A 13,480-nucleotide genomic window follows, 5' to 3' on the forward strand; every position below is an offset into this window, starting at 1 on the left:
GACACAATCCAATCTTGTAGATTGAGTCCTGCCTCACTAACACAACTGCCACCCATCCTCCCTCATTAACATCATAGAGGCAGGATTTACAACATAGAGGAAAATCACACAATACCAGCAATCATGGCCCAGCCAAATACACACAGTTTTGGGGGACATAATTCAATTCATGACAGTAGTAATTGTTTCCTCCTCTTCCTAAGTGTACTTCCTCCTATCTGAAGCCAGTTCCTTCATTTATGCTCTGGATCTAAGTGCCTTGTCTCTTTCTAAGACCTGTACTTACTGTTATCCCTCTCTCCAACATAGCCAACCTCTCTACTGGCTCTGTCCCTCGAGCATTTAAACAGTTCATCCTTCTTCTACCTTAAGAAAAAATTATAATCCTTCCTCTACTGCATGGTTCTTACCACCAGGTTCTTCTAAATCCCTATCTTTCTGTTCACCACTACATTTCTTGAATACTTACCTGCATTCACTTGTCCATTCCTTGACTGTCTACTCATGTTTCAGTCCTTTCTGATATAGATTCTGACCCTACCACTTTACCAGAATTGCTTTTGTTGAGGTCACCAATGACCTTCATATTGCTTAAGTCAAAGAACACTTCAGTCCTCGTCTTACACTGTCTCTCAACAGCATTTAACAGTGGACTACTCCTTCCTTTGTGAAACATCCTCTTCTCTTGTCTTCCATGATAGCATGTTCTCTTTCAGAGTCTTCTTAGTGTCTCAGAGGCACCTCAAACTCAGTATATCCAAGTCAGAGTTTATAATCTTTCCTGTCAAACCTGCTTCTCCTCCATTATCCCCAATGTTAGCAAATGACTTAAGCTAGAAACCTTGATATTATCCTTTACTTCTCTTACTCTTCCACTCCCTCCCCAGCCATGCATCCATTTACTCACCAAGTCCTACCATTTCTGCCTCCTAAATAGCTTTCAATTCTGCTTCTTTTCCTTCATTCCTGCTGTTCCAGGCCACCATCAGTGACTGCTGAGATTAGTGCAGTAGCATCCTAACTGGTCTCTTGTTCTGTCCCCTACCCAGCAAATCCACAGCTGGTGTAAATTTTTAACTCAAAATTGATCTTACTTTCCTGCTTAAAGCCATTTAATGGGTTTTTATTACCCGTAAATGGAAGTTCACACTCTTGGCATGTCTCTAAAAGCCCTTTATGATCTGGTCCCTGACCCTCTCTAGCGTCATTGTGTATCTCTCTCCCCATAGTTCGCTATATGCCCCCACTCAGCGCAGCTTACAATCCTTCTCATGTGCCAGGCTGTCACCCTCTGCTTCAGGACCTTGACACAAGCTGACTGTGCCACCTAGAACACACTTTCTGTCCTTTTAGGTCTTAGCTTAAGTGTTAACTTCTTCCTCCAGGTTTTTTCTGCCCACCTTAGATCCAGCAATTAAGGGGTTACTGTAACACTTGGCACTTCTTGAAGCTCAGAGCATTTTTAAATAACCGTTCGATATCTTTCCTCTTCACTTGACCAGAAGTGCTGCAAGGGCCCAGCATCTAGCATAGGATCTGACATATAGTAGGTACTTAATAAATGCTTATTGAATGGGTGGGTGAGTGAGTGAAGATAGAAAGTAGGGCACAGAGAAGTATATGCCATCATCCCCATTTATGACTGTCCAGTTGGTAGTCCCAGTTTGGCTTACCTAAAATAATGTTCCCTTCCTCCTTTGTAAGCCATAGACTCTACCCTCTGTTTCATTTTTAAATTCCTAGTTAATTTTATCTTTTCTCTATTGCTTGGAAACTTGTAGAAGAACTTTCTGCTTTAGAGATTATTTGATAAAAATGCTATCTCAGTCTTCTCTTGATAACTCAAAAAAATAGTCACAAGGCAATATTAAAATATACCTTTTATATATCTCTAAATGTGTGTGGATGAAGTAGAGATGCTTTTGCTATTCCCAGAAGTAAACTTCTTACTTCTGTTTTTGTTTTTTTTTTTGAAGTTTCTGCCTTTCCTCGTAACTTCTCTCAGAAGGGCAGTTTTAATCCTTCAAGCCTTTTGACAGATATGTTTGTAAGTTACTTAAAACACACACACACACACACACACACACACACACACACACACACACACACACACACACACACACACACGCACAACTATCCTCTTAATTTTGCCCCTAGGAAACGAGCTGCATGCAAATCAGTGAATGGCTCCCACAAGTACAAAGGAAACTCCAAAGATGTCAACCCTCCAGACCTCTGGATCCATCATGAAAGACTGGAGCTGAAACCCATCGATAAGTCTCCAGACCCAAACCCCATCATGACGGATACTCCAATCCCTCGCAACTCTCAAGATATCACACCAGTTGACAATTCCATGGACAGCAATATTCATCAAAGGCGGAATTCATACAGAGGTACCATTTTAAGTGCAGGGTTTTTTCCCAAATGTTGGCAGACTATTTTCATTTAAAAATCATTTTCCATTTTCTAAGGTTGCCTTAATTTGGAGATTCCTACATAAGGCTAGGTTTAAAGATGTGTGTGGTATGATTTGGTCAACATTTGATGAAGAACTGTTAGCTTGTTGTGGAGCCAAGGGGGCTTCTGTATGCATCAGAGACAATCTTTTAGTTCCCTCATCAGGCTTCACCAACTTGATATTTGAGCGTTTGAGGCAGCCTAGCCTGCAGCTGTGTTATTCATTCCATCCCCTTTATTGGAATCCAGCTAACATTGTGGTGTTCACAGTGTTCTTGGTCTGGATGCTCTTACTCACAGACTTCCCATCCTAGCATGGTAGGCGGCAGTGTGTCATCTGCATTGATTCTCAGCAGAGACCCCTGTAATGTTCTAATGATTGTTTCCTCTTTATTTCACTTTCTGCAGATGTGCCTTGTCCCCATTATCATATTGTTTGTGAGTCCTGAATCCCCCTCTAGAAATGTTTTACTACTGAGGCCTAGGGCATATGTCTGTAACTAATCTCCGTATTTGATGTCTAGGGCATGAATCAGAGGACAGCATGTCTACACTGGCTGGAAGACGAGGAATGAGACCAAAAATGATGATGCCTTTTGACTCTCAACCTCCGCAGCGTAAGTTCTACCCAGTCACGTTGGGGAACAACTATGAATGCTTGAAATTCATATGATCCTAACACAAAAGAAATTTACAAAAGCTTTGAGGACAGAAGTAGCGAACATTTGCCATGTTTTGTAATACCCATTATCCTTGAGATTAGCATCTTTAATTTTAGGGTGAATAAGCTAAAAAGACGACTGCCCCAGTCTCCCAGGAATAGGGCAATGCGTAGCATCTCTAAGGGAGAGATGGGAGGCAGCCCTCTAGGCCAGGCTTGGGGACAGCCAGGTGTCACAAGTATTCTGTAGGCTTCCTGACACATATTCAGCCTTCATATTTTAAGTTCAAACTAAGTTAAACATCGTGATTAAAAACTAAAAAGCAATGGGACAAACCAGTTCTTTGTTTTCAAATGTCTTTGTCCCTTCCCTTGCCTCTGTTTTCAAGGTAGAGAAGGCTTTCTCAGTGGGGCTTCCAGTTGGGGGTCCCCTGTACCATTCTAGAGTGGGAAAGAGCCTTGTTTGATCACTGGGCAGCCTGCCTTCCAATAGGAAGTTTAAAAAGCTGTTTCCTGATTTTGAGGTATTTGCCGTAAGCTGAGCAATAGGCCAGTAAGCCTTGGCACTGTAACATCCCTAGATTCAAATCCTGAAAGCGTCCACTAGATCACCTCAGTTTAACCTGAATGAGTCTCTGAATTTTCTACTGATTGCTTAATCGACGTCCCATTTCCAAACTCCCAGCCAGCTCTCTGTCAACAAATGACAGTGATTTAAACAATCATGGGAATCCCACACACAAAGGGGTGTAATGGCATCCTACACTTGGAAAGGTTCCTCACACTCAGGCTCTGGTGGTACCCCCCAGGTGTGCAGATGTTTGCACACACACTCATGCTCATTCACACTACCCATGTACAGACATGTAAGACACTAGATTGTAAAAATCAGCATTTAAACCGTTAGGGCCTACTCATGAATAGGTAGTTTCTGCACACAGTAGTTTATACTTGGGGCCTGTACCGGAAAGCATGCCTGTATTTGGAAACATACAGGGAGAAAGAGTGGTTTCCTTTTCATAAGAGGTGCCTGGATGGGGTACCCTAGATGTAAAGACACAGTACCTGAAAAGAGTAAATTAATTCATTCCTTTTGCTTTTGATTTATAAGAAGATGGTAGCCTGACTGTTTCATATAAGACTTTAGTTCCTCCCAAACTGGCTCATTTTTAACACTTGTAAATATGACTGTCCCTATTCCTAGAGGTGTTACTTTTAGATGTGTTAAGGAAAAAAGATATTTTATACCAGTTGATAGCATTCCTTTTTTATTTTTTGTGGTGCTGGAGAAGGAATGTGTATAAATATATAACATTAACGTCATTTAATTTGTGCCTCAAAAATTGAGTGGGAGTAGAATTTTTTAGTTCAAGAATCTGAAAGCAGGTACCCAGATACTGTACTTGTGACCTTTGGGTTTTGAGATATCCTTTCCCCCTTGTGCCTACAGTCCTCTTTCACAAGCTGGGCTTCCCTGAGCTCTGGGTCCTGGGAGGTGCTGAGGTCATGCATCTGCCCCCTCACCCCCCCCACCCCACCCCACCCCCCCATCACTAGTGGCTGTGCAGTGCTAGGGAGGGCTTGCTGGTGTTGAGGTGAGGTTCAGTCCAACAGCAGTGTTGTTTTTCTTTGCGAGAGTCCCCCATACTTAGAACCCTTTCAAATTGCACCTTCCAGGTAAAAATCAGGAGACCGATCTTCACCCCAGCCTCAATTCTGGAAGACACAGATTCTAAAGCACCCTACTCCTGAAAACCTCCCCTCACCCCCTAGAGAAGCCAACCCCCAAAATGCCCTGAGAGCCCTCCTCAGCCAGTAATTCTAGGTTTTGTGTTTTATTCCAATGGACGCCTGAGCCTTCTGATCTCTGAGAGAGAAACAGGAGAAGCCCATGTTTCGTTCCTCAGGCCTTGAGGAGGGAGGGGCAGGGGATGCTTCAGCGTGCCAGGTTGGTTGTGCCACCTGCTTGCTCACACATGGCAGAACAGGAGATGGTTGAAGAATAAGGGCACCCAGTTCATTGGCTGGGATCCCTCTTTACCAGAGTAATATCGAGTGGCCCCGTAAAGATCTAAGGAGAAACTGGTGACAATGAACATTTTAATAGGCTCCCAGAGGGCTAATTAAGTTTAATCACAAAGTTTATGAAGCCCTTGCTTAGAGAAAAAAAAAATTGCCTGTGTTCCTAATCAACATTGCCTGTTTGCCTATTTTGGGGGTTTAGAGCTGGTTAACTTGACCTTAAATATTCTGTTTTCTGCAATTTCTCTAAGGGGAGTGAGTGAGAAAAGTTTATTCCCAAAATCTGGGTTTCTGATTGTTTTTTTCTTTTCATTTCTGGGATAGATATTGAAGCCTGATTACAGAGGGGCTTTGTCTTAATGATAAAGTTGTATGTGGAATCTCTGTGTGGAAGTTTGGATTCTGGTGGGTATGACTGAGCCACCAGACTGGATGCAGTCAGAGATGGTGCCACAGACCCGTGGTTCATGCTTTTAGTGCCAGACGAATTCAGTTGCATTTATATTCCTTTTAAGATCTGAAAATGGTTTAAACAGCCACTCATTGACTCAGCCTGAATACCTATTGCATGCCTCATTTAGCAATTAAGAAAGGGCAGAATGAATTGAAAATATGCTCAAAAGACAAGGGACTTCAATCCTTTTATAGGGAAAAATATAATAGAAGCCAAAGCCATCATTTGTTTGCTTATGAATTAATATTTGGGGATATTTTCAAATAGATATTTTAATAGCTCATGTAATCCATGTTCATTGTAGACAAATTGAAAAATATAGATAAGCCAAAAGGAAAACATTTTTTAATCCTGACCACTCTTCCCCAAAAAATAATCACTGTTCACATTTTAGTATATATTTCTTGGATTTTTTTGAAAATCCTGTATTTTTACTCAGATAACGCTCACCTTCTATGTTTGTTTGCCAAACATTCCCTCCTGCTGCAAGACATTTTTGTAAGCACTGCTATGCCAAATTTTTTTACATGTTGCTGTAAAAATTAGCACAGCACGCTTACAAAAATACCTTACGGGGGTACACACATATGTATGTCAGATTGATAGATATACATATATACACATATGCATTGCATAGGAATATGTTGCTTTAAAAAAAAAAAAAAGATGTAAAATTCATGGCTAATTGTCCAAATCCAGCTAGCTGCCCCCAGAAAGCCAAGACGGGTTGGGTTGCGTGGGAGGTGGGAAGGGGTGATGATGCTATTAAATTGTGATTCGTGTGTGTCTGTGCAAGCATGTTAAGCGTTTCTCTGTCTTGTGTTCATTCACAGCTGTGATTAGTGCCCATCCCATCCATTCCCTCGATAACCCTCACCATCATTTCCACTCCAGCAGCCTCGCTTCTCCAGCTCGCAGTCATCTCTACCACCCGGGCAGCCCCTGGCCCATTGGCACATCCATGTCCCTTTCAGACAGGGCCAATTCCACAGGTGAGAGATGAGGATCAAGCCCAGATGGAAGGCCTTCTGAAAGAGTTGGCAAGCTGAAATGAGGAAGGGCTTGCCCAACTTAGAAGAAGGATTTGGAATTTGTCTCGGTGTTACTTATTTACTATAACATTTCTGTTACTGACTCAAATTTGTTTCTGTAAAATTCACACTGTTTTTCACCATAAGTCCAAATGCTCAGTGCAAGGTGGTATTTTAGAAGAAGCAGTAATAACTCAACTCACATTCCCATCTCCTGTGCTGTAAACTTACATCTTAATTCAGTCATTATTTTTCCCCAGCTTCTTTATTATTTTAATCCTCCAATCTGAGAGGAAAATTCATTCTGGGTGATTTTCAGACACCAGAGGTTGCATTTGCCTCACAGTCACCATAATGCTAGCAGGGTCAGTAAGGTGAAAATCACTTCTGCCGTGGGACCAAAGTAAGAACACCCTCCGAGGGGCATTTGGGACGGGGTTGGGGAGCCTCTGACCCAGCAGCCACGTTCAGCTTGAGCATATTGTAAACCTCAGCTTGTCTAACAGAGTGTGTTAAAATTAGGAAGGGATGCATAGATCACCTCTAAAAACAAACAGGAAATTAGCATAATAATCCAGTATATTTAAAGAAAGATGCAGTGGCATTGCCAAACAAACATGTCCCAGTTTGGGAAACATTTAGAGCAACACCATCAAAGCAGTTTAGAAAATAGTAAAGGGGAGGGGACAGTGAATGAAATAAATATTATTGTTCCTTCTCAATTAAAAGTTAATTTCTGTTCCCTCAGTTTTCAAGTTCAACTCTAGTAACTTGTCATATGTACAAAATACTATTTTTTCATCATTTGAGACCTGCCTATTAATAGTTGTTATAATGTTACTAGTAGAACTAAGTTTTAATGGTGCTGGGAAATAAGAGAATTGCAAGTGAGTTCCATTTTAAACTATCCCCCATACTTTGTGCTGGAAGTTTGGGTTGCCGGTAAACATAGCATCCTCCTCTCCTGTAAGTTTTGATCAATCATAAATACACCCAAAACATCAGATGGAGATCAGAGCTTATTAAGGGATGTCTGATAACTCCCAGGGAGCCCTGGTGGCGCCTGTGGTTAAGCGTTCAGCTGCTAACCAAAAGGTCGGCGGTTCGAATCTACCAGCTGCTGCTTGCTCAGGAACGCTATGAGGCAGTTCTACTCTGTCCTGTAGGGTGGCTGTGAGTCAGAATTGACTCAACAGCAACAGGTTTGGGTTTTTGTTTTAATAACCCCCAAAGTTATCTACTGTGTCTAACAATTGACCTTCCTGCTGTTTTCCTCCAAATCAGGTTTGAGGACCTGCTTTTAGGGAAAGACAGTCTTCAGGATCTACAGTTATTCCAGGCAGCTGCATAGAGTCTGCTTCACAAACCTAGTCTCAAAAGAACAGAGGACCGGGAAGCAGCCGTCCAGACCTGATCTTAGAAATCAGATTTTGAGCCTGTTTCTCCATTGGTAAAGCAGAGGAGTCCCACCCACTAAGATGTGGGCCTGCCTTGGTGGATGGCGGCCCTTCCCTGTCAGATTAGCCCCTCCTCCTTTCTCCTTGATAGGAAGGGAGGGGTGGTAGTGGAGAGGAGAATGGCAGCTCCTGCCCTGCCCTCCTCAAAGGGGTCTAGTTTGGTAAAAGTTCCCTTCTGTATGGGCCTAGGCAGAAAGTGAGGAGAGGAAAAACAGTAATGACTTCCATTACTAAATGTAATTGATTCGCATTATTAAAGGGTTCCTTGCTTTAGCGACCACAGAGGATGAAAGAAGAGTAAAACTAAAGTGATAGATTCACTGAAGAGTGATTTGAAATGTAGAGGAAGCATCTAGAAATGATCCAAGTCCTCATACTATTAAGTTTTCCCAAGCCCTTGTGTCTCTAGAGCCCAAGGTGTTGCCACAGGCCTGTGTGTATGGACCGGGCATGACTAGAACTTGGCCAGAGCAGTCCCTGCTCAAGAGCACTTACTGGGGCACTTACTGTGTCACCACCACTTGACATGGGAAGAGCACTTTCTACTTCCCATGCACTTAGCCAGTATGAACTTTTCTGGGGTTTAAGTAACTTTGGGAGGTAAGTAGGTCAGGAAGTAGGCCCCTCGCCAAAACAGAAATTTTAGCTACAGCATAGTTTTCCTAGTAAGCCATGGATGTTGTGCAACTCCAGAGAGGGTCTTTCACAGAGAATACAGTGGACTGGTGCCCTTAAGGTGACCCTGGTCAGGGCTGTACTCACGTAGACAGCCCCGTTTTTCACCCTTCACAGCATCTCTTTGGCCCTCAGAAGCTGTATACATCAAGTTAAAGGCAGTGAAGCAGCCAAGATAGGCCTGTGTGACATGGTCAGAACTTGAGCCCACTTTTCTCCCTCCACTCCCTGCTGCCCTCCCTAACCAGCTTCCACCTGGCCTGGGACCCCACAGATTTGGGACCAGCAGCTCCCCAGCTGTGACGATGCTGGCTCCAGGAAGCATAAGACATGTTACCCTCAGTGTACCCTTTAGAGGGTGTGAAGTGACCCAGGGTTGTCACAGGGCCAGGCTTTGGGCATTTGGGGAGGGTGCGTGAGTCTTTCATCCCTGGGACTCAAGACCTCAAGCGGAGGAGGCAGCACTCGTGACTGGCGTAGTCTGTCTCCTCAGAGCCCAAGGGAGCAGAGTCATCGATAAAGTCCTGGTATAAAACGTACCTCAAAAACAGAGGCAGGGCAATGCATTGGATTTCTGCACGCTGCTCATGCATTGCTATTTAAAGGGTTGAGGACTTTAGGAGCCAGAGGAGGATGTCGGTCGCCTCTTGCCCCTAGCTGGTGTCCTTGCTGCCTCTCCTCAGGGGTGGGAATGGTGGTCTGCACAGCTCATGCTGTTTGAAGGGACTTCCTTATATGGTCTCACTGGGCCTCTGTGCTCTTCCGGTGCTCTTCCACCCCTTCAGGGTCAGGGGGGTGAGTGAGTACTGGGCAGGAAACGGCAGTATAGTATTTGGTGGTTAACGTCGTGAGCGTGGGTCTGAGTATAGGGATCCAGATTCCTGCCGCACTAGTTTTAACTGTGGCCTTCTGAGCTATGAGGATCAAATGAGATAATACATGTAAAGCTCTTAGCATAGTGCCTGGCTTAGAGAAAGCATTCAGAACTTTAAAAAGAACAGAACTGTATCAGTTATTTAACTACTGTGTTCAGCACTTTTCATCCATATTCTCATTTATTTCTCAGTGAATTACGTGCGATTCTCCCTGTTTTACAGATGAAGAAACTAAGAGAAATTCAGTGGCTGCTAAATTTACCCAACTAGTATGCCGAGATTAGAGTCCAGGTCTAGCTGACTCCAAAGCCAGTGCTTTTTCTACCCCGCCTCAAGAACAACTCTGCTCCCTCGTCACATATTTTGAGACAATCATGTTCTTCTGAGTCTTCCCCTTCCCCAGGCTAATCTACCACTATTTGTTTCTCTGGACCGAAATGGCCTTCATATGACTGTTTCCAGACGTCTGGACTATTTGGTTGTCCAGGTCTCGCCTTGTCTCTGTGGCTGTTGCTCTGGTGAGGCTGTCCACAGTCCCCAGAGGGCGTGCAGAGCCTGTGGCATTGACCTTTCTGCAGTAACCTCCAGGCCTCACGGGCAGAGCTGGCACTTGTCAGGTATCTAGCCAGGCTTGGTGACTAGTCATGGTTGTGTTTGAAAGGTCAGTCTCCTAAGACTATTAATCAGTGAATGGAAATTTTAATCATCTTTTATACTTGCTGTATCTTAATAAACAGTAGCCCAGAAACCTTTACATGTGCTCCCTAATGGACACTGAGGAGGACTTTAAACTTGTAAAATTATAACCACTTGGTTGTGTGGGTGAAAAGATTGGAACAGCTGGTCGACGACAGGATGGTTTGGGCCTCTTGGATTAGTCCATTCTTAGCCTTGGCAGTGATGCTAATCCGTATTCTCTTGGACTAGCACTGATCACTGATTGAGCTGGTTAAGGGGGCTTCATTACAGAAGTAGCCAGAACCCTGGGCTTTGCATGTGTTTTATGGTAAAAGAAATGCTAACATTTAGACTTTTCTGCTGTAGAATCCGTTCGAAATACACCCAGCACTGACACCATGCCAGCCTCCTCATCTCAGACATGCTGTACTGATCACCAGGATCCCGAAGGTGCTACCAGCTCCTCTTATTTGGCCAGCTCTCAAGAGGAAGATTCAGGCCAGAGTCTTCCTACAGCCCATGTTCGCCCTTCGCACCCACTGAAGAGCTTTGCTGTGCCGGCAATCCCGCCCCCGGGACCTCCCACCTACGATCCTGCTTTACCAAGCACACCATTGCTGTCCCAGCAAGGTGAGGGCAGCAGCACTGGAAGAGGGACCCTCTGGCTCAGGCATGGGGCAAAAGTCAGCTCTTTGACAAATTACACAGCACGTACCTTCCAAGTGTATCCCAGCAGTTAGAGTAGCGTATCAGTGCCCCACTCAGGGAGGATGTGCGCTCCTCTCCTTTGGGAGTGCATATGGACCAGAGAATAATGTGTTGGAAAACAAGGGCTGACCTTCTGAATTGTTTTACATGCAGAAACCTTGGTGGTAAAATCCAGTAGCATGGTTATAGGCAAGAGATCTAGTCTGCCCAGCCTCCTGGAATCACCTCACTCCATAAGACTGCCAGAGAGAGTGAGGAAGGCCAAAACTTGGACTCATAGGATGGTGAAATGAGAAGGAACCTTTGGATAGAGAAATGACCCTACAGAGGGATGTGACTTGCCCCAGTTCACACGGCTCAGCGAAACAGTGTCGGTGCCCGCAAAGGCATGTTTTCCCCCTCCTCTTCCGTATTAGAATCTGTTCGGGTTGCTTATTGCAGAGTAGGTCAGTGGTTCTCAAACTTTTTGGTCTCAGGACCCCTTGATAGTCTTAAAAGCTGTTGAGGACACTAAAGAGCTTTTCTTTACATGGTTTATATCTACCAGTATTTCTATATTAGAAATCAAAACTGAGAAATTTTTTAAATATTTTATTAATTCATTTAAAAATAGTAATAAACCTATTATATATTAACATAAATAGCATATTTTTTATGAAAATAACTGCAGTGAAACCTGTGAGAGCTAGAACTCGATGGACTGCCTTATTTTTCTGGGTCTCACAAGTTTTCCACCTTTGACTGGGTGCTACTTTTCTATTGCTCTCTGTTTAGCAGAAAAATATTTGAGTTTTCCTTCTCTGACAGGTTTCCGCCTTACACGGGTTCTAGCTTTCACAAGTTTTACTATATATTTTTCAAAACAAAAATGTAGTGAGAAGAGTGACAGTTGTGGATATTCTTTTTTGATACCACAGCAAAACTCAAAACAGGTGGTAGCTTCTTAAAGGTTGGTTGTATTATGGAATCTGAAACCATAATCAACAAACTATGCACAGTCTGTTCCATTAAAATTCACTATTTTGTCTTGCACTTTGAATACATGATTTGGAAACATCACACAGTAGTCATTTGGAAAATATTAGTTCAGTAAGTTATACAGATCCTCCAAATATTGACACATTTCATTATACAGTATCTAAAAACACATTCATTAATATCACCAAAGCCTTTATTGGAAAGCTGTCAAGCTCATGGTGGCAGTTACAAGTATTTCAAAATTCTAATTTTCTCTTGAAAACTTCATCAGTGGCAATAAATTCTGTCCATTGTTTTCCTTGAAGTGACGGACTTGCTTCATTCATTTTCTAGAAAATGTCTGCCAAATGCTGAAGTCTAATAACCTGTTTGTCAGTCTTTATTTGAAGTAACAATGGGGTTCCATGACAAAAGCCACGGTTCACCTAACAGTTCACACTACCACACATGCCTCTCTCTCTAGCAGCCCTTGTACTTTGGCAGTCCGGAAGCACCTTGTGCATACTTTCCATCTCTTCACATGGCATATTTGAAAGATGCGGACTCAAGGGTTGAGATTTAATAAATCCACTTTATTGCTTCATTAGGGATGATCTTAAATGAAACTGGCTTTCTTTTTCTTTTACCTGCACGTGCTTGTCAGTGAGTGACTTTATGGTAGAGTCCGGTACCTCTGCCTTGGTCCATGCTTTTTTTTTTTTTTTTTTTTTAACCACTGTTGTGTTTGTACCGTCAGTGCAAATGCCAGTGCTGTGAAGAGGGCAAATGATATCTTAGTAGTATTATGAATAGAGTTCTGACCTGGTGGACATTCTGAAAGGGGGTCCGTGGACCACCACACTTTGAGAACCCCTGGACTAGGATATTAGCTTTCTAAAGCCAAGTGGAATGTTTTCTCTGGCCTCTTGAATGCTCTGCTGTCTTCCTCCTTTTGTCCTGTTCCAGTGCCTTTTGAGGATCAGGATCTGGGCACTGGGTCTGGGCAGGCTCCTGACCCAGAGCAGCACTTGGACCCCAGGTGGTTTGTCAGGTCTGGGGGGGCAGGCTCGGCCACACACCTGACGGTGCCCTTTCCTCCTCAGCTCTGAACCATCACGTTCACGCGGTGAAGACAGCTTCCATTGGGACGTTAGGAAGGAGCCGGCCTCCAATGCCAGTGGTTGTTCCCAGTGCCCCTGAAGTGCAGGAGACCACAAGGATGCTGGAAGACTCCGAGAGTGTAAGTCCACGGGGCCGTCAGCCCAGCCAGGTGTCTGGGAGTGAGTGCCACGGCTGCTCCTCGAGCAGGCCCAGGCCTCACCACCTAGAAGTGTGAAGTGGGCTCACTCACTCATTCCCCATGCATGTGTTGAACATCTCCTCTGAGCCAGGATTCACGCATTCATTCCCCATGCGTGTGTTGAGCATCTCCTCTGAGCCAGGGTTCACTCACTCATACCCCATGCGTGTGTTGAGCATCTCCTCTGAGCCAGGGTTCACTC

General features: G+C 43.9%; 1 protein-coding gene across 1 annotated transcript in view; it reads left to right on the top strand.

Moving 5' to 3' along the window:
• The window catches only part of NEO1 (neogenin 1), a 216,027-nt gene that overhangs the window by 201,231 nt on the left and 1,316 nt on the right, over window positions 1-13,480 (top strand). Inside the window, exons 23-27 of the mRNA XM_023729866.1 lie at window positions 2,158-2,396; window positions 2,985-3,077; window positions 6,431-6,589; window positions 10,680-10,943; window positions 13,082-13,218. Coding sequence (XP_023585634.1) covers window positions 2,158-2,396; window positions 2,985-3,077; window positions 6,431-6,589; window positions 10,680-10,943; window positions 13,082-13,218 — 892 coding nt within the window. The remainder of the gene's footprint in view (window positions 1-2,157; window positions 2,397-2,984; window positions 3,078-6,430; window positions 6,590-10,679; window positions 10,944-13,081; window positions 13,219-13,480) is intronic.

Source organism: Trichechus manatus, unplaced genomic scaffold, assembly GCF_000243295.1.
Source record: "Trichechus manatus latirostris isolate Lorelei unplaced genomic scaffold, TriManLat1.0 scaffold00030, whole genome shotgun sequence".
NCBI lineage: Eukaryota > Metazoa > Chordata > Mammalia > Sirenia > Trichechidae > Trichechus > Trichechus manatus.